The following is a 26352-nucleotide window of genomic DNA, read 5'->3' on the forward strand; positions in this document are numbered from 1 at the left end:
ATAATTTCTATTGACTATTTTTCTTCCTGTGTCTGAGACAGTTTCATTTTTTGGGGGGGTGGGACATTGTGGAGGTCTGTCCTGCAGACCTTGACTCAGTGATGGCTGAATAATGTACACTGGCACAGATATTCTTCTTTGCCAGTCCAGCTGAGTGTCTGGGCCACTTACAGACTCCAAGAAGAGTGCTGTAAAGAGTCAGCAGCCAGCGAGACTTGCATTTATTTAGTAAAGATTACTTGACAACGGCTTGAGTCAACACCACTAGAGAGTAATTGACATTGCAGACTTCCCAAGTAGAAAAGAATTAAGCACCCATGGTAGAACAAAGGTTAGTCCTAGGACCACATGAGTAAACAAGCTAGTTAGACAAACTCCCCCACATTCCCTTGTATTTACTTTCATTTATCTAATTCAGGGTAAAGGGACTAGGCTGCCTTCAGCCAGATCTGTTACCAAAGTTTTGCAAACTCTCAGGCCTTTCAAGAGGGTTTGTAGTTATTATAACTAAAATTTTTCCCACCAGCCTGACTGAACCCTCACAGGACATGTCTCTTTTTTGTTGTTTAAAGTTGTGCATTTTAGACAATCTATTGTAGCAACTCCTGATTCTTTTCTCTTTCTCTCTGAGAAGTTATTGTTCCTGCTATTACTGTTTGTATTATTTTTATTTATTTAGTGACCTAACAGGACTAATCCTGTAAAATCTGTGTCCCTGAAATATGCGGCTACCAGTGACTCTGTTAGGGATTTTCTTGTTGCTAGTTCTGGTTCTTATATTTAATCTTGGTGTACTAGAGGTCACTTCTGGTTGAGCATGGTTAATGTTCACTCAGTGATTAGAGAGGTTGTGCTTCATTATCTTGAGCCACTCAGTTTTTCATCTTTTGTCAATGCCAGGCAGTTTAGAAGTTGTTCTAGCTTTTGCTTTCATCCACACATCCTTGTATCTATGCTGCTTATGTGCAAGGCTTTGTATTCATCCAGGGACAAGTAGATATTTATGGGTTTCCCTGACTTCTTCTGAGCATTCATGCAGTCTTGTGCATGTGGATAGCTGTTTGAACTTTCAGGGATATGTGGAAACTTATCAAGGCTCAGCATCACTATTTCGTTTCTCCGATCTCTCTAGTAAATATCTCGTAAGTGTGCCAGTTTCCTGCTTGTTCTACCCAATATGTCAATATTAGACTAACTCCAATGCTGAATTTCATGACATTTTGACACTAAGATCATTAATATTTTAGACAACACCCCGGGCATGTGATTTTGTGTTTCCAGCTCTAAATTATATCAGCCACCTCTGGCAGAAAAGCAGCTGATTTCCACCACTTTCCCCACCCTGCTGGAAGTATTATGCCAAAGGAGTTTGTTGGGGTAGTGATAATGCAAGAAGCCATAGGCTAAAATACCATATATTTCTACTGTTCTTATCTGATATTCATTAGGTTTTCACAAATACAGGTTTCTCTTTCTTTTTGTCTTAATGTCAGTTTGGGCAGCCATCACAAAGTAGCATAGACTAGATGGTTTATAAGCAACAGAAATTATTTCTCATAGATTTGGAGGCTGGAAGCCTGAGATCAGACTGCCAGTCTGGTTGGGTTCTGGTGAGTGCCCTCTTTCAGGTTGCAAGCCATCAACTTCTCCTTATATCCTCATGTGGCAGAAAGAGAGCTAGAAATCTCTCTAAAATATTTTTTACAAAGGCACTGAACCCATCCATGAGGGGTCCACCCTCATGAGCTGATTTATCTCCAGAAGTCTCCATTTCCTAATATCACCTCATTGGAGGTTAGGATTTCAACATATGGATTGTGGGTTGGCAGGGGGGACACAAACATTCAGTTCTTAACAGTCAATATCCAGGATTCTGAAATAGTTGTTTCCAACCACGTATTTTCCAGTTTATTATTACTTTTGTTAGGAAATACTAGATTGAATTCCTTACACTTTCATTTCAAAATTAGTTCTTGACTTTCTACAAATTATGCACACCCCAGATGGAGATACACTTCAAAAATAAAAATCTTAAAATGGTACTTCCTTTTTAAAATTTTATTACTATTATACTTTAAGTTTTAGGGTACATGTGCACAATGTGCAGGTTTGTTACATATGTATACATGTGCCATGTTGGTATGCTGCACCCATTAACTCGTCATTTAGCATTAGGTATATCACCTAATACTATCCCTCCCCTCTCCCCCAACCCCACAACAGTCCCTGGTAGTGTGATGTTCCCCTTCCTGTGTCCATGTGTTTTCATTGTTCAATTCCCACCAATGAGTGAGAACACGTGGTGTTTGGTTTTCTGTCCTTGTGGTAGTTTGCTGAGAATGATGGTTTCCAGTTTCATCCATATCCTTACAAAGGACATGAACTCATCATTTTTTTATGGCCGCATATTATTCCATGGTGTATATGTGCCACATTTTCTTAATCCAGTCTATCGTTGTTAGACATTTGGGTTGGTTCCAAGTCTTTGCTATTGTGAATAGTGCTGCTATAAACATATGTGTGCATGTGTCTATATAGCAGCATGATTTATAATCCTTTGGGTGTATACCCAGTAATGGGATGGCTGGGTCAAATGGTATTTCTAGTTCTAGATCCCTGAGGAATCGCCACACTGACTTCCACAATGGTTGAACTAGTTTACAGTCCCACCAACAGTGTAAAAGTGTTCCTATTTCTCCACATCCTCTCCAGCACCTGTTGTTTCCTGACTTTTTAATGATGGCCATTCTAACTGGTGTGAGATGGTATCTCATTGTGGTTTTGATTTGCATTTCTCTGATGGCCAGTGATGATGAGCATTTTTTCATGTGTTTTTTGGCTGCATAAATGTCTTCTTTTGAGAAGTGTCTGTTCATATCCTTTGCCCACTTTTTGATAAGGTTGTTTGTTTTTTTCTTGTAAATTTGTTTGAGTTCATTGTAGATTCTGGATATTAGCCCTTTGTCAGATGAGTAGATTGCAAAAATTTTCTCCCATTCTGTAAGTTGCCTATTTACTCTGATGGTAGTTTCTTTTGCTGTGCAGAAGCTCTTTAGTTTAATTAGATCCCATTTGTCAATTTTGGCTTTTGTTGCCATTGCTTTTGGTGTTTTAGACATGAAGTCCTTGCCCATGCCTATGTCCTCAAGGGTTACTGCCTAGGTTTTCTTCTAGGGTTTTTATGGTTTTAGGTCTAACATTTAAGTCTTTAATCCATCTTGAATTAATTTTTGTATAAGGTGTAAGGAAGGGATCCAGTTTCAGCTTTCTACATATGGCTAGCCAGTTTTCCCAGCACCATTTATTAAATAGGTGCGATACCATCTCACAACAGTTATAATGGCGATCATTAAGAAGTCAGGAAACAACAGGTGCTGGAGAGGATGTGGAGAAATAGGAACACTTTTACACTGTTGGTGGGACTTTAAACTAGTTCAACCGTTGTGGAAGTCAGTGTGGTGATTCCTCAGGGATCTAGAACTAGAAATACCATTTGACCCAGCCATCTCATTACTGGCTATATACCCAAAGGATTATAAATCATGCTGCTATAAAGACACATGCACACATATGTTTATTGTGGCACTGTTCACAATAGCAAAGACTTGCAACCAACCCAAATGTCCAACAATGATAGACTGGATTAAGAAAATGTGGCACATATAGACCATGGAATACTATGTAGCTATAAAAAAGGATGAGTTCATGTTCTTTGTAGGGACATGGATGAAGCTGGAAACTGTCATTCTCAGCAAACTATCGCAAGAACAAAAAACCAAACACTGCATGTTCTCACTCATAGGTGGGAATTGAACAATGAGAACACATGGACACAGGAAGGGGAACATCACACACTGAGGACTGTTGTGGGGTGGGGGGAGGTGGGAGGGATAGCATTAGGAGATATACCTAATGCTAAATGACAAGCTAATGGGTACAGCACACCAACATTGCACATGTATACATAGGTAACAAACTTGCACGTTGTGCACATGTACCCTAAAACTTAAAGTATAATAATAATAAAATAAAGAAAAAAACAAACAAACCCATCAAAAAGTGGGCAAAGGATATGAACAGACACTTCTCAAATGAAGACATTTATGCAGCCAAAAAACACATGAAAAAATGCTCTTCATCACTGGCCATCAGAGAAATGCAAATCAAAACCACAATGAGATACCATCTCACACCAGTTAGAATGGCCATCATTAAAAAGTCAGGAAACAACAGGTGCTGGAGAGGATGTGGAGAAATAGGAACACTTTTACACTGTTGGTGGGACTGTAAACTAGTTCAACCATTGTGGAAGTCAGTGTGGCGATTCCTCAGGGATCTAGAACTAGAAATACCATTTGACCCAGCCATCCCATTACTGGGTATATACCCACAGGATTATAAAACATGCTGCTATAAAGACTCATGCACATGTATGTTTATTGCGGCACTTTTCGCAATAGCAAAGACTTGGAACCAACCCAAATGTCCAACAATGATACACTTCATTAAGAAAATGTGGCACATATACATCATGGAATGCCATGCAGCCATAAAAAAGGATGAGTTCATGTCCTTTGTAGGGACATGGATGAAGCTGGAAACCATCATTCTCAGCAAACTATCACAAGGACCAAAAAACCAAACACTGTATGTTCTCACTCATAGGTGGGAATTGATCAATGAGAACACATGGACACAGGAAGGTGAACATCACACACCCGGGCCTGTTATGAGTGGGGGAGCAGGGAGGGATAGCATTAGGAGATATACCTAATGTTAAATGACGAGTTAATGGGTGCAGTACACCAACATGGCACATGTATACATATGTAACAAACCTGCACGTTGTGCACATGTACCCTAAAACTTAAAGTATAATAAAAAAATAAGAAATTCCATTGTTCAACACATAGCCTATATTGAAGGGTACATTCAAACCTGAGAGACATGAAACTGATAAATGAAAAGAAGTACAAATTTGTTAAGTAGTTTTGTAGAATAATTTGGAAATATCTAATAGTAATTTTGAAGATTTGAATTTTTTACAATTTGGCAATTACTCTTCAAGTGTGCATTCTGGAGAACCCCTAGCACATATTTATTTATGCAAGTGCTCATTTTAATGTTGTTCATAATAACAAGAACTGGAAGGAATCCAGGTGCCTATTCACCAAAAACGACAAACATGCAGTGCAATGTATATATATATAATGGAGATCCTACAGAATTAAAATGAATAAACTAAAACTATGTGTATCACTATTGATAACTGTTAAAAATCAATTATTGAGTAGAATAATATTCAATTGTCAAATAATACATGAAGGATGATACTGCTTGTATGAAATTAAGTAAATATGCCAATAAGTCATTTAATAGTTCTCTTCATGTTTAGTGTCCTTCAAATATTACAAATCATTTTGTACAAAGGTAAACTAAGGCTAAGAGAGTTACAATGATTTGTCCAATAAAATATTGTTTGTTATTGGTAGAATTGAGAATAAGAACCCATGTCCTTTAAGTTCTAATTAACTACCCTTTGTTCCATATTGCACATGCGAGGCCCAGTATGCCCTTCCATTCCCAAGTCAAAGTATTTCTCACTTAGGCAAAAGAATGTACTTTCTCACACATTTTCTCTGGAGTAGCAGGTTCATTTGTACAGAATTGGCAGATCATACTTTACTCCACATAGTGCCCAAGATCTGAATGACTCTCACTTTTTCTCCTATGGCCTTATCGTCCTCATTGTAGTTTTCAGCAATGTGGGATGTTATTTGCCTTGTTCGAATGAGAATATCTGGTGAAACGTATTAATTTCCATTGGAAGATGAACCTTGGCTATTTAATACTAAATCTTAAAAGCTGCAATTGGTCACTTAGATAAATTCATGTCACGCTTACAATTTGACAAAAGAAAAAGGTACTAACTACCTGTACCCTGATAACTTATGGAAAAAATAAATAATTAATTTAGAAAAGATGAGGATGTTCATGTGTCTGTGTCTTTTCATGCTAGGGATAACTTGTGAGAAATTATGTAAATAGATGAAGTATACTTGGGGAGACACTTGGGAAATTTATGAAAAACTCTGACTGCACCTAGGAAAATCCATCATGACACTCTTACCTATTACCTAAAGAAATTAAATAGGCATGCAAATCAAGGCTATATATTACTTTGTAGAGTAAAACTACACAAAAAAGTCATGAGAATGTTAAATACCAAGCTCATGTTATAGGTCTGTAGTTATAGTATAATCCATAATTTATTTTTATTTGCACTTAAAGTATATAACAGGATTTATTTAACCCTACAGAAGTAAAATGCAAATTTATTCTTCTTAAAGCATCTCATTATTTCTGTAACTTTAAAAAGTTGTTAACTAAAGTATGGTTTACTTCCAATATAACATATAAACTATTTTCTCCATGCTTCAACTCAAACCAGTTATGTCATTCTTTTTGCATTAGCTGGTTGATTGTTGGCACTGGTTTTTATTACTTAACTAGGACACTGCATTACCAATTAGATGAAATATTTTTGCTCCATGTAAAGATGGAGTTTATGTAGGTGGTTTATGGTTTGCAGAGTTCTAGGCCATTCACTGGGAAGGACTCTATGCACAGGAAAGTAAGAAGGTAAAACTATTCAGTGAATGACAAATACAGGGTGAAATATATTTCCATTAATACTATAACACGTTTATGGACAATGTACTTTTGGCACATCTCTCTGCCAAATCCTGTGAATGATTCATAAGAAGCACAATAATTCAAGAAGTTTCAGTGTGGAAGAGAAATAATAGAGTTAGCTATCATAATAATATTTCTCTTCCACACTGGGAGTCTTACTTTATGTTTTGAGAGTCCCCAGCTAAATTGGGGTTCCATATCAGAGTGGCTAGCAATCCTGTCCTAATGAGAAATGAAAATGAGCTTGTTGTGGGTGTTTCCAGTCTGTCTTTAGGGATATTTCTTTTACCTGGTGAAAGGCTTAATGCCTAGTTGTCATGACCAGGGAATTCCTCACACAGGAAACTTTATTCTGGCAGAGGCCCCTGCAGCTTTTGTCTGACCTATGTCTAGTTGATGTCTACCAGACCAGCACTCTGGAGGCTGGGAGCCTGATCTCGTGTTCTCCCAAGCATTCCAGGGAAAACTCAGCCTGGGCCAGCCCCTGGTTCTTCAAGTGGATGATGCAAATTCAATACATCACTGCAATAGAAAAAAAGTTCAATGATGTTTATTTAGCGATCAGGCAGGGAGAGTGCAATAAGTTGGGAGGACAGTCCTTCATCCCAGAGTCATGTAGGAATGAAGAGTCAGGTAGAGGGAGGGTGAGAAAGACTCGCATTTAGCAGTATACCTGAGGGAACAGGGTATGGGTTACTTTAAGTTCACCGGAAAAATGACTGAATGGTCCATTTAAAGAAAGCAACAGGAAAGCAAGGAGCGCAGTTGGCCAGGTGGGAGAGATGCCTCTAGTTTTTATCTCTGGCCACCAGCTTGAACCATTTGAACATAGTGTAGAACTGGAAACTGTATCAAGGGTAACTGAGCTCGGCTTCTGGTATGAGAAAGTGGAATTTGTATTCAAAATGTATGCCAAGCCAACATAATTCACTATACCTTGGGAGAAGATAGAATGCATATGCAAGCAAAGTGCTACAGAAACATTAGGACATAGAAATTTCAACTTAAGCCTCTAGGAAGGCTTTTAGAGGTGGTAACATTTGTGTTGGAATAGACATCTGTGAAGGACATGAAAAAATGGATAAGGAATTGTCTATCAGCTGAATAAAAGTTGAGTAGTCTTATTTTTTGCTGGAGAGCAGGGTATGGCATAGGTAAAACCAGGTTATATATTCTTGGCTCTCATGCTAAGGACATTAAATTTTATATATATATATATGCTTAAGGAATGATGAGATGTTTCAAGTGGAAGAGTGAGGTCCAGGAGAAAGGTAGGTTTTCCCTTACAGTTAATTCAGAAGAGTTTGAAGGGAAAGAGTTGGGTTGAGTTGGGAAATGGTGAGAGCTGAAGTTTGAGATGGCTATGTATAGTCACATTCAAAAACTGTCAGAAACAGATTGGAATATTGGAATGTGGGGGCAGCGGGGGGAACAGTACTGCAAAATTAGAGGTCATAACACAGAGGAAATTACGGCTGCCAAGGAGATGAATGGAATGCCGAAGAAAGGGAGATAACAAGTAGCAGAAATAGATTAATAAGGACATAAAGAGATAAAGAAGAGTTCAAGAAATGCAGAGAGAAAAGGAAAAAAAATTGGAATGCCAGAGGCTAGGACCTCTTGGAGTCTACTTTTAAGGGGCAGTAGCATGGATAAAGGAAGCTAATATTAAAAATTCTGAAAAGAAAACCAAGAGGCATTCTGTTTAAGAGTTAGCTGTCATTACCAGGTCTTTGGGGACATTTGATAAAGTAGTTTTCCTGACTGTGCCAGCAAAAGGCATAGTTAAGCATGTTAAAAGTCTGAGTAGTAAAAAAGATTTGGAGAGAAACATGTAGACACTCCTACACAAAATTTCTTTTTTTAAAAAAAAGAAAAATTAAGAGAAAAAAAGAAAGATAATAGAAGAGTTTAGGAGAGTTCTTTTTCATATTTCTTTGATGAGTGAATCTGAGCAGTTGTCAGTAGATGAAAAGATGAAATGAAAAGTTAAATGAAACAGGGAGAGACTAAAAATGCAAGCCAAAGATAGCTTAACACATTGGCACAGTGGTCCTCAACTGGGAGTCATTTTTCACCTCCTCAACTGGACATTTTGTAATGTTTAGAGACATTTTTGGTTGTCATAACGGGGGGAAAGTGTAGCTGGCATCTAATGGGCTATGCCAGAGATGCTCCTGAACACCCTACAGTAGTCACATGACAGTCTGTTTCAACAAAATAATTCAACCCCAAATGTCAATAATGCCAAAGGTGGGAAACTCTGGCTCAACTGATGAACCAATGCCTCATAGCAGATGAAAAGATTAGAATCATGAGCATATATTGAGGGAATTTCCAGTTGTAGCATAGTGTCAATGGCATGGGTTTTATATTCACATCTGAAACAGTATGTCGTAATGTGGCAAGAGCTGGCCTTGGAGTCAAATACCAGGGTTCAGATTCCAGTTTAATGGCTCTCCAGCTATGGAACTTCAGGGAAACTGCTTATCATCTCCTTATCTCTGACTTCTTATTGTATGATAGAATTAGTAAGTGCATTTACCATGCAGTGTTATGGGAAGATTCAATTACTATATATTAAGAGCTCAGAACAGTGCCTGACACTTTGATGCTTAGTAAATGTTAAATATTATTTTTATTATCTGATTTCAAATCCCCACTGAGATGTTCTGACCCTTACTAGCCGTCTGACCACAGATTACTAAACATGTCTAATCTTTGTTTTTCTCTTCTGCAGTTTAATAACCCCTTTTCCAAAGGTCTATTGTAAAGATCACTTGATAAAACATGTATACACAGATGCTATCTAGCAGCATCTGAACAAACGCAAGCTCTCTTTGCCCTTCATTTGTAAATTTTAAAATTGTGATTCGTCATTCACTATATTTAAATCTGCCTCAATTTTTGTTTAATACATTACATTCATACAATAAACATTTTCGTTAGGTAGAGTTGATCATTTTATGTAATAAATACATGAATTTGAGCAAGGACACTTTTATTTTAGAAGTGGGGGAACAAAATAAGTCACATGGGATAAAGTGATTACATCATATTTCAGAATCCTCTTAATTATTGCCTTCTTGTATATTTAGACAGTGATTTGTTGTTACTAATGCTTTAAACAAGTATAATGAGTCATCTTTTTGTTTGCCGTAGTTCCAGAGTTTACAATAATGTATATCCAAAATGTGGCTCAGTGGAATGCTTCTCTGAACATTCTTTCAATAGAGTACACAGTATGATTGTTTACTGTGGGGCTTCCCAGTGTGGATTGCAACTGCATTCATCTAAATGAGAGACTAGGTCTGTAGCCTAGAGACAAAGGAAAGACTCTGGCTTCTTGTATGAAATAAATTAGCAGAAAAAGATGTTCGTGTTCTCACATGGGATTAGAATTAGATCATTACTCTCTCAGGTCTCTTACCATGACTGTTGTCAACAGTTAATTATCAGAACTAATATGGTTTCCTAAAACAGCACTTCTTTAAAGTTTTTCCAGTTCAATTGAATTAGATTTATACAGTAAGGGTATGTCTTCACAGGGTGAAAAACATAAGATGCAAATTTTTAGATATTTTCAAGAGCATGAGAGGTTTATAATCATTTTTACTTCTCTATCCAGAAATTTTTTTAAACTTCATTTTCCAGCATTAATTATAAAGATGTTTTAAGAAGATCATGGAGAACTCTAGCAGGGAGAATGTAAGTGGGCTGAAATCTAATTCTGATAGGCAAAGAAAATGAAAAATTTAGGTTCCACTCTTGGATAATCAACAGAAAATAGGATTTAGATAATTCAGGTAAGCCATAATATGTGTTTTAAGAAATTATTGGATAACTAATTGACAAACTCAGTTGGAACTATAGGCCAGTATAATATACATTTATCAGTATCTGTTTAGTAGGAATTGCCTAATTGTAAATGACTCCTGCAGGAGCACGAAGGTAAATTTCTATTAATACGGGATGTTTAATGTATTAAGATCATATGTTGCAGTCCAATTACTTTGATAGTAGAATGTCATGAGTTATTCTGCTTAAACTCTAAAGTTTTCTGTAAAGTAGGTATTTTTACACCTCCCATCTTTTTTAAGGTGTGGAATTAAAGCTCAGATATAATAATTAGCCAAAAGTTAATCTGTATGACTTTACATCATGTAATAATAATCAAGCCATGAATATCTCTTCAAAAGTTAAGAAGAATGTTGTATAATTGATGATGTAAGATGACCACAAGACAAGCAGATGTAAACACTTTTTGTCAACCTATGAGGCTTGTGGAGCTGGACTCTAGGTCACTCCTCTAGTCTTGTCGTCATGAGTCAGCTCCTGGGTAAGCTCATTTCCTACTGTATAAAAGACAAGGACTATCCAAAAACTCAAGGGGTTCTAATTATACTGATTAAATTACTAAGCCTTATTTAAACACGTACATAAGTTCTTTCCTATTATCCACCTATCCAGACATACTATTATGGCCTCTTCAAAATTTTTGCATTCAGCAAATGCACATTATATCTGAGATCTCAGAATCCCTAACCTTAAAATTGTTCTTAATTCAAATTCTGATTCCTTTCTATTTATCCTCCTTTAGAGTTGTTTCAGAACAAGTCTGCAGCTTGGAACCATGGGTAAGGCCAATTCTTCAGTGGTGTCTGAATTTGTACTGTTGGGACTCTGTAGTTCTCAAAAACTCCAGCTTTTCTATTTTTTTTTCTTCTCTGTGTTGTATATGGTCATTGTGCTGGGAAATCTTCTCATTATCCTCACAGTGACTTCTGATACCAGCCTGCACTCCCGTATGTACTTTCTCTTGGGAAACCTTTCCTTCATTGACATTTGTCAGGCTTCTTTTGCTACCCCTAAAATGATTGCAGATTTTCTGAGTGAACACAATACCATATCTTTCAGTGGCTGCATAGCCCAAATTTTCTTTATTCACCTTTTTACTGGAGGGGAGATGGTGCTACTTGTTTCAATGGCCTATGACAGGTATGTAGCCATATGCAAACCCTTATACCATGTGGTCATCATGAGCCGAAGGACATGCACTGTCTTGGTAATGATCTCCTGGGCTGTGGGCTTGGTGCACACATTAAGCCAGTTATCATTTACTGTGAACCTGCCTTTTTGTGGACCTAATGTAGTAGACAGCTTTTTTTGTGATCTTCCTCGAGTGACCAAACTTGCCTGCCTGGACCCTTACATCATTGAAATACTAATTGTGGTCAATAGTGGAGTTCTTTCCCTAAGCACTTTCTCTCTCTTGGTCAGCTCCTACATCATTATTCTTGTTGTGGTTTGGCTCAAGTCTTCGGCTGCAATGGCGAAGGCATTTTCTACGCTGGCTTCCCATATCGCAGTAGTAATATTATTCTTTGGACCTGCATCTTCATCTATGTGTGGCCATCTACCATCTATCCTTTGGATACATTTCTTGCCATATTTTACACTGTTTTCACCCCCATCCTAAACCCCATTATTTATACACTAAGGAATAGAGATATGAAGGCTGCCATAAGGAAAATTGTGAACCATTACCTGAGGCCAAGGAGAATTTCTGAAATGTCACTAGTAGTGAGAACTTCCCTTCATTAACATAAAACTCCTTCAAATTCCTCAGGTCGATACTGTGTTTAATATTTTAATGTATTTTTGTGGTGTATCTCAATTGTGGGGAAAGTAGTGAAGATGATAATATAGAGAGCATTTAATGAATATTAACAAATCTTTTTCTAGGTATCAAGTGAAAGTTAAATATAAAAACATGGAAAAAATCTCTGTTTAGATTAGTGGTTCTAGAAATAAAATATGGGCACTAGATGGATAATATGTATGCGTTTACTGCTTTTGTTATGGGTAAATGTAAATATCATGAGAAAAATCAATGAGAACCTAATTCTTTGGTGGGCGTACATTCAAACATTTGTCAGGTTTTATGAGTTTTCTTAACAACATGCCTAAAACTTCTATATGGATGAATAGTATTTAAGAATATGAAACTGAATTTTGCCAACTTCAGGAAATAGCCAATCTACAATTTAATATAACTGCTTAAGTTTAAGAGGAGATTATTAGGTTATGAGACTCCTCCCCCCATATCAATTATGCCTATCGCATACGGTTTTCAAATAGCTAGCAATGCTTTAAAATATGGAATGATACAGACTCAGAAGCTTCCATTTTAAACCTGTCCTTTAAAAGGCTGTCTCTGATTGGCTAGATAATTCCAATTTCCTTTTAGATTATGAGTCGTAGAAAAGAGAGGAGAATCTAGAAAGCTGAACTATTTCAACACCAAGATTTTCATTTGTGCCACTTCTCTTCTTGTTCCTACAGTGCAGCTGCCAGTGGCTTATGTTCAGGCACCCAGTGGTACTCATCCTCCAGCAAGTTTTATTGCCAGCCTTGGCCTTAAATTCTCCGATTCCCATTTTCAGTTCCTCTTCTGTGGACTAGCTCTGGTCCAGTGCAACCCAGAGAACCTCTCTCCATCCAGGGGGCCTCACCTCACTCATGTTCTATCCAAAGAGTTCTGAAACTCAGCGATGGGCAGGGCATCACCCTTCCACATTTATTTCTTCCTTGGTTTCTCTCCGTTAGGCCTATGGTATTTTTTTTCAAAGTAAACTAAAGACTACTCAGATTCAGATTCAATCAGTTTTTACACGTACTCTTTTTTTTTTACTATTGCTGTATAGTATTATGAAATATCATTGCATAAACAGATTCATGTAGCCACGACGACCACAATAAGGACACAGACCTCTTCCATCACTTCAGAGAAACTTTCCTGTGCTGTCTCCCCTGTGATCTTAACCCTGGCAAACAATGATCTGCTCCCCATCACTCTATTTTATTTTTTCATTTCAAGAGTGTTGTAAAATTTATCAGCTGTTCAAACGGCCTTTGTAATAATTTTTAGAAAATTTAATGTGGTTGGATTTGTGAATCATTTTTGGTATCTTTTTTTGTGTGTATGTGCCTGATTTAAGAAATCCTTCTCTCTGTCAAGATCATAAAGACATTATTTAGATTTTCTTCTGAAAATTAAAACATATTTTGCTTTTTATACTTAAGAATTTCATCCCTTTGTAATTCATTTTGTACATTTTGGGAGCTAGGAATCTATTTTTATATATTTGTAAATATGTAGAAATCAGACTTGGTATCATTTATTTAATAGTTCATTATTTCCCTCAATTTGCAATACTATCTCTCTTATATTTTCAGCTTCAGTGTATGTATGGATTTGTTACTAGACTCTATTCTGTTTCATTCATGTATGTGTTTAGCCCTGCACTCATATTACCCTGTTTTAATTTACTACAGTTTTAAAATAAATCTTGATGTCTGATAGATTAAGTTCTCTCATCTCTTATTTTTTACAGTGTCTTTGTTAGTTTATCCCCTTTATGTTCTGTAAACATTTTACAACCAACTTGTCAGATTTCTTAAGATATTATTTCAAGATTTTGTTGTAATTGCATTGGATTCATGTGTTAATTGACATACAAAGATATTTATTATATTCATTGTATATCAACATGTTTATTAACTTATAGAGAATTGGCATCTTTTACAAATAAATGTTGAAAAAGAAAAAATATGTAAACAAAAAATTACAATTATTTACGTAAAAAATGTAACTTGCAAAACAACAAATACTCTAAGCTTATGTACAAGTTTAAAGATATGCATTTAGAGAAAATTGTAAAACTTAACAAAAGGTAGTAATGAAAAGTGTATTAGTAAATAAAACTTAAATAAGTGAAGATAGACACTATATTAATAAATAGAAAAACAGTATTGTAAAAGATGTCAGTTCTCTCTTAGGGTATTTTTTTAGTGTTACTTTTTATTCTTCTTGTAGTAGCTAATTCCTATTACCAGTTGCTAATTCTTTATATTAAGTATTCTCTGTTCAAATTCCTCATGTGGGTTCTGTCTCCTGACTAGACTCTGACAGATACAGATACTTTTAAGTATTTTGAAGATATTGAAAAATCAGAAGCAATCAGAAGCATCTCATCAAATATGTTAATGAGAGAAATCAGAAGCATTCAGAAGCATCTCATCAAATATGTTAATGAGAGAAATCAGAAGCATTCAGAAGCATCTCATCAGATATGTTAATGAGAGAAATCAGGAGCTAGCTGAATAAAAAAAAGTCAGTAGCTTCATCTATTTATGCACTAAAGTGAAATTCATCTATGACATGCTTGAAAATATAAAAAGTGATAGGGCTGGGCACGGTGGCTCATGCCTATAATCCCAGCACTTTGGGAGGCCCAAGTGGGCAGATAACCTGAGATCAGGAATTCGAGACCAGCCTGACCAACATAGAGAAAACCCCTCTCTACTAAAAATACAAAATTAGCTGGATGGACACAGGAAAGGGAACATCATATACCGGGGACTGTTGTGGGGTGGGGGAGGGGGGAGGGATAGCATTAGGAGATATACCTAATGCTAAATGATGAGTTAATGGGTGCAGCACACCAACATGGCACATGTATACATATGTAACAAACCTGCATGTTGTGCACATGTACCCTAAAACTTAAAGTATAATAATAATAAAATTAAAAAAAAATTAGCTGGGCGTAGTGGCGCATGCCTATAGTCTCAGCTACTCAGGAGGCTGAGGCAGGAGAATCGCTTGAACCTGGGAGGTGGAGGTTGCGGTTAGCTGAGATCGCGCCATTGCACTCCAGCCTGGGCAACAAGAGCAAAACTCCGTATCAAAAAAAAAAAAAAAAAAAAAAAAAAAAAAAGCATTTATAAAGTGAATGCTGTCATTTGGTAAACTCAAATTTATTTCTTGACTTTTTAATAATCGCCATCCTGACTGGTGTGAGATGGTATTTCACTGTGGTTTTGATTTGCATTAGATGCTGGTGAAACTGTGGAGAAATAAGAATGCTTTTACACCGTTGGTGGGAGTGTAAATTAGTTTAACCATCGTGGAAGACTGTGTGGCTATTCCTCAAGGATCTAGAGCCAGAAATACCATTTGACCCAGCAAACCCATTACTGGTTATATACCCAAAGGAATATAAATCATTCTATTCTAAAGACACATGCACATGTATGTTTTTTGCAGCACTATTTCCACCAATTTTTCAAATTACTCTAGTTCCAATAAAAATGAGACATTCCTAATGCTAATAGCAATGAATTTCTAATTTAATTAATTCTTATTTAAGGGAAACTATTAACGGCACATAGCATTGTACTTCGGTTAGGATTGTGATATTATGTACTATAGAATCCCACCTTAAATTTTGTTTAAAATATAAAAAATAAAGCAACTATTAATATAACTCGGTAATCAACTTTTTAATACACACATTTCAAAGTAATAGGAGAGTATTAAAAATTCTTTTTTTTCTCTCTGGTTTACAGATCCTATAGACTTTCCCTGCAATGCTGACAAACTGACAGAGAAATACCTTTAACTGAATAAAATGGCAGAAGAAGTGAACATTTTAGTAAATGTGGAAATAACTCTAGTCAATTGAAAAAGTGTAAAGGAAAGTATCTTGAGTTGGCTGTCAAAAACTGGGATTTGAACATTGATTACATTACTATTTTGTGACATTGAACAGATTACTTAGCTTTTGATCAAGTCACCAATCTCTTCAGTCTTTTAATTTTTAGCTATTTCTCTTAGAATAAAGAAAAAAAAAAAAAACAACCTTTTTGGTTCACACAGGCTCTGTATTATATGGCGTCCTCTTCACGATAACCCATACAATGAGTTAATTAACATATTTCTCCCTGGCTAAGCCAAACTCTACCTTATTAGGGGATTTGTTTATAGTAGATGAATATATTCCTAAATTGCTTTTGATAATCTGAATATTTTAAAAAGTAAGAAGGGATGCTACCAAACTCGGGGCAGACTTTTGTTTCCTGAGATCTCACAATTTAAGCTACTTCTGCTATGCTTATGAACTAAGTTGATGAGCAGTCCTTCTGACAAGGAACAGTCCTTCAGACAGTGCCCAGCTCAGAAGCTGTTCGAAGGAGCTGATGTGATGCCTCAGACTTTACAAAGAGACGGTGTCATGGCTAGTGGGAACAGTACCCCAAAAGGCCAATGGGATAAAAGATGAAGAAGCTTTAGTTCCATTGACTAAGTATAGACAACTGGCAATAGTATGAGTCAAGTTAGTCACAGGACAAGGAGGAAAGTATCAGAGGTACATTTTCCAGGAACACAGAGTATCAGAGTCCTCCAGGAAAAAACAGAGTAGGTGATTGCAAAGGCACTTCAGGGTGGTCTTTAGAGGAACATAAAGGTGGGGTGTGGGTGGAATGGATCTGCCAGCAGAGCCAAGATCCAGTACTTCACCATAGGTGTTTTACTTTTTAAACAGATCTATATTTCATCATAAATACTTTTCCATGGAGAAGACCCTTGCCATATTATATGTTGTATTTGCAATATCTTGAAATTCAAATAGATTTAACCTCATATCGAGTACATGAAGGATATCATAAAACTACTAACATGTCAACCAAAAGTTGTAGAAAACCTCTCAACTTTGTCTTGTGATGGAGTTCTCACCCTTAAAAAGTCACATTCCTTACTCCATAACTTTCTGAACATTTATAGTTTGTTCAGCTTTTTCAGACTCTTTTACTCTCTGTCATAATATTGCCCTGAGGGAACTTAATGGTCACGATAATCTATAGAACATCATATTAGTCACACATTTGAAGGCATGCACTGATTAGACCTGTGAGTAGGAAGTGACATACAAGAAGGTTAGCAATAACCCTTAGATATTTTCAGAATTCTGCCAAATCATTTAGGTGCTGAGTCCAATACACTACAGCAGGCTAGAGTATCCTCTCGTTACATAAAATACACATTATTTTGTTTTATATTCTTTACCACTGAGAAAGAGGCACAGTTCTTGCAGGATCATTGAATGTTACAGGCAGCATAAAAACTGCTTTGTAAATATTACTTTAGATCAATTTTAGGTTGATTCATGGGATTTCCAGTTTTCAGTGGGTATCAGTACTAATTCTGGTCTTCACTGCAAACTGCCCAGCCATTCAGGCTATGTCAACCAGAAATCCAATGAAATGGAGATATCCATGATAAATAAGGACATTGTGTAGATTATTTACAAAAGTCAATTAGATAAATAACAATAGTTTTAGGATTCCAGAAAAAATAACTCTGCAAAAGACAACTGCTTACTGTTTAAAAAATAGATCTTAGTATGCTGTTGGGTCTTATCAGGGACTGAGTACCTGACCATTGATTTCCAAGTGACTGCCTATGTGACAAGCACTGCTCATCATGAACTGTTATCAGATTTATTAAATCATAATTTCTAGCTGCCACAGCAGCAAGCCATCACACATTGGAAATGGCATGTGTAGGACCACGCTGAAACAGGTATAAAGGCACTAGTAATTGGTATGAACAGGTAGGCTAAATCCCTTATCAAGTATTTCTGTAGCATTAATATATTTTCTTAAGCTCAATATTATGGCCTCGTGGGAGAGTTTCTATGGATGACTTCATTCTATGTCTTGATGCAAGCCAAAAAATGGACTGCTGCCGCACTACAACTCACTCAGATGACCTTCACGGTCACTCAGGAGAAAGAATTCTCTCATTGGCCAGGGCCATAAACATTAAACTTAGTTATCAGATCTAGATGGAGAATTGGTCATAAGTAAAAATAAACATGAATTCGTGGGCTTTGAAAAAATGGCTTTGCTAGCTTGTTAGGGGTCTTGAAGATCAAAATTGAAAACTGGAGGAAAGTAGTCTGGGATGGAAGAATGAGGGTGAACCTATGTGAGTGGGCTCTAAGTGTGTAGATTTTTGTACTTCACAACAATGCCTATCAGGGACCAAAAACATGGACTCTCTTTTATCAAGGTTAGTCTCATACCACTACTGCAGCTCCTGAATGCTTGGTCTGTTGGTAGAAGGGAGTCATGCTGCAACCCTGTTATGGTGCCATTCCTCAGAGAGACCACATCCATTTGGTGGCAAATCAACTGTATCACACTCCTTCCTCTGAAGGGGGGGTAGTGATTTGTCTTTATTGGAATTCATTCCTACTCTTGATGTGAGTTTTCCTTCTCTACCTGTAGTCTTTCTCCCCAGAAACAATTCCAGGGCATACAGAGTATTTGATATATGGATATAGGATTCCACAAAGATTGTCTCTGGAATTATAGACAAAAGTATTTACTGTGAAGAAACCGGAATTTATTGAATTTACAGTGAAGAGGTGTGACAATAGAGACATATCATGGATCCACTTTTCTGGGAAGCTTCCAGCCACAAACAAGATTGGAATGGCCTTTAAAATCCTCAGATAAGAGGCTGTTGTTGAGATTATGCTCACATTTTTTGAGATGGTAAACTCCAAAATGTAATATATTCATTGAAATGACAGTTAATTTGCAATTTTCTGTCACCAGTAGCTAAAATACTCACAATCAGATAACAAGGAATAGACAAGGAATAGATTGGACTCTCTCTCCAGCATTCCCATTGATACACTTACAGATTTTGTGCTTCCTGTCCCAACAATTTTAGGATTTACTATGATCTTGCTTGCTTATTTATTTATTTATTTATTGCTTGTGGTTTATTGAATATCTTGCTTCTACGGCTAGAAGTATACTTCAGTTATGGAAAGCTTTTAGTCAGGATCTCTTCAGCTATTGTTTTAGCCTTGTGCTCTCTTCTTCTGTGACTTCAATTATGTTTGTCTTTTTCCAATGTGGCTCTAATTCATGTCCTTTCTTTGCCAATTTAACTGACAACAAAAAGCTTGTTTTTTTTTAAATTCCTATTTGTTTATTTTACATTTCTCTAAATAAGAAACAGGGTTTTTATTTTTAATTGGGCATATTTTTTGTCTCTTAAATTGTTACCTTTCTTCTGCTTTAAATATATTCACCAAGTATAAAATGTATGTTTCTAATTAGGTTTTCATTGACAATGAATTAACATATTTCCTCCCCAAATTACTCCAAATTATGTTGACATTTTTTCAGTCTGTAAGGTAAAGAGGTCTTATTATTGTCATAGAGTTGTAGAGTATTTCTGTTCTTTTGAACTCCTTGTGCATCTGCTCATTTTTCTACTTATTGATATTTTTTATTTTAATTACTAATAGTATTTTGATTTACAAGGAATTAGTCTCGTTTGTCATATGTGTTGCACATATTTTATAGTTTGCCTTTTTATTTAATGTTGATTGTGGGTTTTTTGATATATCAAATCTAAAAATGATTGTTAAGTCAATTAATTCTATCCATTACATAGCCATATATTTATGGCTTCTTTAATATCATGCTTTAGAGGCCTTACCAACTCCAACATTATAAAAAAACTTCACGTGCTTTTTTCTAGTTTTTAAAACTTAATCTTTGATCCAATGAAAATTTGTTTTGCTTTTATAACTGTATGCAGATAGAAATTTACTTTTTCCCATGAATTTCATTTATAATCTAAATTTCTTTAAATTATTATTAATAACTATTATTATAAACTATAATTTATATATATTGGTTATATTTCTGGATACTATTCTGTTTCATTTATTGTTTATATATAAATATATATAATTAAAAATAATATAATATATACATTTTAGACATATCACACTGTGTGTGTGTGTGTGTGTGTGTGTGTAGGGGGAGAGAGAGAGACAGAGAGCATGGACCAAAATATTTCACCTTGGAGCTTTTCTTATTTTTTTGGGTTAAGTTACTTCTAGTTATTTTTCTCTTGCAAATATTTCTTGTCTACTCTCACACAATTTATCGCCTAGTAACATTTGTAGGCTATTTTAATAATGATTATTTTATGCAATCAAAAGAAGCTATTTCTAATCATCCTGAACAAAATGTATTAGGAAGATTTGGCATTATCTGCATGTTTGACAGTACATTTAGAGAAATAGCCTCATAAGATGAGCAGAACCATTAGAAGCCAGACAGCATGAAAAACAGTCAAGATTACGCTTGTCCGGTAAAAACAGATGCTTGTTGACACTGGGTCTTCCCTGAATCACTGCTGCTGAAATCTACCATTATTTTACTATTGTGATAGTCCCTTAACTGTCTGTCATTGTATATCTCCCTTAAGATGCTAAATTAGGCTTTATGCTTTTGAATTTTTCTTTGTAGTCTGGATATTTTAAAACTTTAATTCATCAGTGTGTCCATTGATTTGGTTTATAAAAGTTCGAACATAATTTTACAATCTTTAACTTTTTTTCCCTCAACATTATGTTTTTAACCATACATATTCTTGTATAAAATATTATTTAACAATTATATTAAATTTATATATATATGTACTTAGGTTTTTTCCAGTATCTCTCTCCTTCAGTCAGTGCTGCAATATGTGTCATTGTGCTCAAATGCTTATATATGTGAACATTTTACTAAGGAGTACACACACACACAGGATACATAGGAAGATAGAAACACTAATTAATAGGGAAGCTTACCTTCAATTGTTTTACTTAAAGATGACCACTTGAAACTTACATCAGAACCTGTGGAGATCTAGAAAACTTATATCAATTATAGTTGAAAAAGACTGTTGATGTATTTTGGGAAAGAAATAAATTTATATAGGGAATAAATGAGAGCCTCTTTAAATATTTGAAGAAAAATAATATTGAAGTGCTAATAGATTTACTCTTTAAATTACAGATGGTAGAAACAGTGGAGCACAGATTGAACTGTCTTATGAAGTAGTGGGCTCCTTGCAATTGGAGGAAACACCCTGAGGCGAGGTGATCATTTTTAAGATTGTGTGATTGTTTCATTAACAGAAAGTTAGGAGTTGAATACTTGAATACTTCCTTTGCTTACTGATACTCAGTTAAAATCAAGTAAGCTTTTGCTTTCATATGTATACGCTAGTTGGCAAACAAACAAGTAAACTTTTTTCTTTTCCATTTCTGGAAAATTATTTTGTAAAACATAATTACTCCCACTGGAAAGTGACCTCAGATCTCTAAAGGGTGATTTCTTGCTTCACCAATGAAATCAGTTTTCTAGAATGAGGTTAAAAGACTTTATATCGTATTGCCTTACGATATTGTAATTGCTCGGTTGAGTGCAAGGTGATCAGAGGCCTCACTACCTCAGGACAGGACCTGAGAGGCTTCCTTCCACATGGCATAGTGTAGGGAACCAAGTTAAAATGCATCAAGTTAAGATTATATTACAAATATTTTCAGTATGAAGACTCATAGCAGAAAGTGAGAAACAGAAACAAACTAGAGGACACCAAACTGGAGAAAATAAGGAAGAAGTCAAAGACTTGGACAACTTTTTCAAAGTGTAAGTATTATAAATTCATTGTGAACATATTGTTGCACTAGAGAAATAATTAATGAGATCTCTTATAGATGCAAAATCAGCAACTAGAAGATAGCAAAGTGGAAGTTACTGTTGTCTCAAATTGAAAACTCCCTCTGGAAGAAGAACATTCCTGTTCTCCACTTCTCTGTCTATACCATTCTTCCACTGCACTGCTTTTGGGCAACGCTGGTAAGAAGAGGATCAGAATCTGATAAACAGAGGAACATATGTTACAACCATTATCTGTCCTTTCTCTGACCTATTTATGCTTTCTGTTCAGTGACTCTGTAGCCATTAGTTTAACAAATATTTATTGACTACCAAAATTTGCCCCAAATGAAGAAAAGTGTAGATATACACACTAGAGTAATGGTCAGTAATATATCCTTTATTGTTTGCTTCTAGGCTTATAGGTAATCAAGTATTATACATTAAAATAAAGACAAGAAAAATTATTCATGCTTATGATTTCAGAGTTCCATTGACACATTGTATAGTAGATACTAATGTAACAGCAACCCTTTCGTATCCAACTTGGTTTTACACCAAGAATAGGGACATTTTCTGATGGTGTATTGTGGGATCTGAAAACACTCCTATCTCTAAGGTATAGTGGCAATGAGAGAATGAATGATTCAATAATGAAGAAGCTTCTCGGTGCTCTGTGGACTGTCCAAGGAATGCTGACTTTTATAAACTCCATGTGTTTCCATAACTGCCTCTGCACTTAGAATTTTAGAGATGAAACTAGCTTTAGAGATAATCCAGTTCTATCTTTTAAGTTCAGTCACACAGCTAGAAAGTAGCAAATGTTATTTGTCTATACTATTGGGTAACTACCTTAATTATTAAGAAGAAAATGAGATATAATGTTGAACCTGATCTGTTCTACTTGCATTAAAAAAACATAGGAAGTTAGCTTGAAGAGGAATTTCTAGTTGTTTCCTATATTTTGAAAAATTAAGACTAAAAACCTTATCATTTATTAGATGTTGAAAAGATATAATTTGTGGGAAATTTGGATATTTTCAAAAAATATATTTTTCAAAGATAAGATGATTTTTGAAAAAGGAATAATAATACCACTAACATTATTTAACAATTTTTTCTTAATCATGTTTTATTCTCTTTCTTCTTCCTTCTCCTTTTCCTTCTTTTTTCTTCCTCCTCATCCTCTTCCTACTGTTGCTCCTTCTCTTCTCCCTCTTTCTCCCCCTCTGTCTTCTTGAGCACCCTCTTTCATCTCTTTCAATCCCCACTCCCGTGTAAATGCCTATTATGTTCCACTCTGAAATGTTACAAGTGACATCACCATTTCACATGTTAGAAAAGGAGTTGAGAAAAGTCAAGGAACTGTTCATTCCATTAGAAATTTTAGGAGCTCAGATTGAATCCAAGCCTGTGCACTTCGGAGCCCCACCACTCTATCACACGTAAGATTTAGCTTTGTTTGTCCAAAAGCATCTCCCAGTCTACTGTAGGAGTCATTACTACAAGTATACAACTTACTAGTAGTATAAACTTGGGCAATTTACCTAGCCTAAGCTTCTCTGTGCCTCAGTTCCCTCAATTATAAAATACATATTTGAATGGTAGCTACTTTGAAGGGTTGTTTTGAGCATTAAATGAGTACAAATGCATGCCATATGCTTAGGAGACTGCTTAGAACATAGAAAGTGCTACAAATGTTATCAATATTATCATTTTTATATAAAGCACATTTTCTGATATTTGCTATAATATATGTATGTACAAAATATTGTGTGATTCATTTAAGTGGCAAATCTTATCACAAATGACATTTCAATTATGGAGTATTTTTTACTGTAATTACAATGGTTCATTATTATTACTGTATAAAGAACTGGTACATATTCTATACCAGTAGTAGTAGAATCTAAATTTATTTGCATGCTCTGTGTCAAGGATTTTTTTTGCTTAATAACCTATGAAAATAAATAATTTTTCTTCCATGAAATAACTGTATTTAATAGGCTTTCCACAATGAATTGAATGCTATAAGCAGGTCCTCATGGTGTCAAATTTTATCTTTTAAAATTCATAACTATAGCTCTTTAGGAATTTTTTTACTCTTAGGAATGGGAATATATTTCTTTTTCAATGTTTCTTTGCTTCCTCATTTCCCCTGCTCACGTATACACATGATTAGACATGCCAGCATTGCTCCAAATCTTCCACATGGAAATGAGATCCCATCATGGAAACATGTAGTTAGGTCAGTTCATGCCTCATTGATCTGCTTACATTCTTGAGTAACTTAGGTTTCTGCATTCTTTGTTTTTGAGATGGAGTCTTGCTCTGTCACCCAGGCTGGAGTGCAGTGGCATGATCTCGGCTCACTGCAATCTCTGCCTGCCAGGTTCAGGTGATTCTCCTGCCTCAGCCCCTTGAGTAGCTGAGACTACAGGTGTGTGCCACCACACCCGGCTAATTTTATGTTTTTAGTAGAGACGGGGTTTCACCATGATTGCCAGGCAGGTCTCGAACTCCTGACCTCGTGATCCACCCACCTCGGCCTCCCAAAGTGCTGGGATTACAGGCATGAGCTACCGTGCCCGGCCTGCATTCTACTTAAAACTACATATCATAATCAATGCAAACATGGAAGGCCCTGAAAGTGTAGTATATAGTGCTTCAACATCCAGGTTAAAACTACATAATGAAAGCTTGAAAACAGTTTAAACACTTTTTAATTTGGTTTATGATTACCTATACAATTTTAACTTTTAAAATATAAAATATTCATTATTTTGGTCATGTCTAAATAAACTGGTTCTAACAAACCACTGAGGAATATGGAGGGGTGCAGAGCTTCAATTAGCATAAGGACAAATAAATATCTGTTGTGTACTGTTGGATACACAGAGCTAAGGTCAGAAATGTTTCCTGAACCACTTCAGGAAGGGTGTGCAGGGTTTTCTCTGTGACCAAGTGGCCACATGTGTTAAGCAAAATGTCAAAAAACATTTAAGAGCAAATTTACTTACTAGTTAACTTTCCTGAGAATTTCTTATGCCTTTGAAATGAACTATATCAAGATATTTCTTAAACGACCATTCCTGAGAGGTGTTAGAGATTTTGACAAATTCAAGTTTGTCAGGTACGTATAAGAAAGATAAAACACAGTCAGAAGAAAGAGACTGAAAACACGTTGTTGGTTATTGTGTCATTTATAGTTAATTGCTTTTTATGTGACAGAAGGTGAACTTTGATTAACAATTTGTTAAAAGGTTGAAAGGAAGTGTTCTTGACCTTCAGAAAAACATTCAGAGTGTCACCATTTCCTCTTCCTTCTCTATTACAGTAAATTGCTTCTATCGTTTTCTTTTTTCTTCTTTTCTTTTCTTCTTTTTACGTTTTTATTTATTTATTTTTTTTTGAGACAGAGTTTCACTCTTGTTGCCCAGGCAGGATTTCAGTGGTGTGACCTCAGCTCACTGCAACCTCCGCCTCCCAGGTTCAATCGATTCTCCTGCCTCAGCCTCCCGAGTAGGGAGGAATACAGGTGCCCACCACCACTCCTGGCTAATTTTTTTGTGTTTTTAGTAGAGACTAAAAACCATGCCACCATGTTGGCCAGGCTGATCTTGAACTCCTGACCTCAGGTGATCCACCTGCCTTGGCCTCTCAAAGTGCTGGGATTACAGGCATGACCCACCGTGCCTGGCCGCTTCTTTTGTTTCTTAAAATACTTCCAAGAGTGGAGCCAAGATGGCCGAATAGGAACAGCTCCGGTCTCCAGCTCCCAGCCCCAGCGACACAGAAGACGGGTGATTTCTGCATTTCTGCTTGAGGCCTGGAAAACGGCACACTAGGAGATTGTGTCCCGCACCTGGCTCGGAGGGTCCTATGCCCACAGAGTCTTGCTGATTGCTAGCACAGCAGTCTGAGATCACGCTGCAAGGCGGCAACGAGGCTGGGGGAGGGGCGCCCGCCATTGCCCAGGCTTGCTTAGGTAAACAAAGCAGCCAGGAAGCTCGAACTGGGTGGAGCCCACCACAGCTCAAGGAGGCCCGCCTGCCTCTGTAGGCTCCACCTCTGGGGGCAGGGCACAGACAACCAAAAACTCAGCGAGAACCTCCACAGCCTTAAATGTCCCTGTCTGACTGACAGCTTTGAAGAGAGTAGTGGTTCTCCCAGCACGCAGCTGGAGATCTGAGAACGGACAGACTGCCTCCTAAAGTGGGTCCCTCACCCCTGAGCAGCCTAACTGGGAGGCACCCCCCCAGTGGGACAGACTGACACCTCATTCAA

The 26352-nt window shown here is 36.4% G+C and overlaps 1 protein-coding gene across 1 annotated transcript; it reads left to right on the forward strand.

Moving 5' to 3' along the window:
- The first annotated feature begins 11329 nt into the window (after positions 1-11329).
- Positions 11330-12300, forward strand: LOC129487197 (olfactory receptor 4K5-like). The gene is given in 2 exon segments (XM_055287813.1): positions 11330-12083; positions 12086-12300. Coding segments are annotated over 2 exon segments (969 nt in total).
- Positions 12301-26352: the final 14052 nt, after the last annotated feature.

Source organism: Symphalangus syndactylus, chromosome 8 (assembly GCF_028878055.3).
Source record: "Symphalangus syndactylus isolate Jambi chromosome 8, NHGRI_mSymSyn1-v2.1_pri, whole genome shotgun sequence".
Classification (NCBI taxonomy): domain Eukaryota; kingdom Metazoa; phylum Chordata; class Mammalia; order Primates; family Hylobatidae; genus Symphalangus; species Symphalangus syndactylus.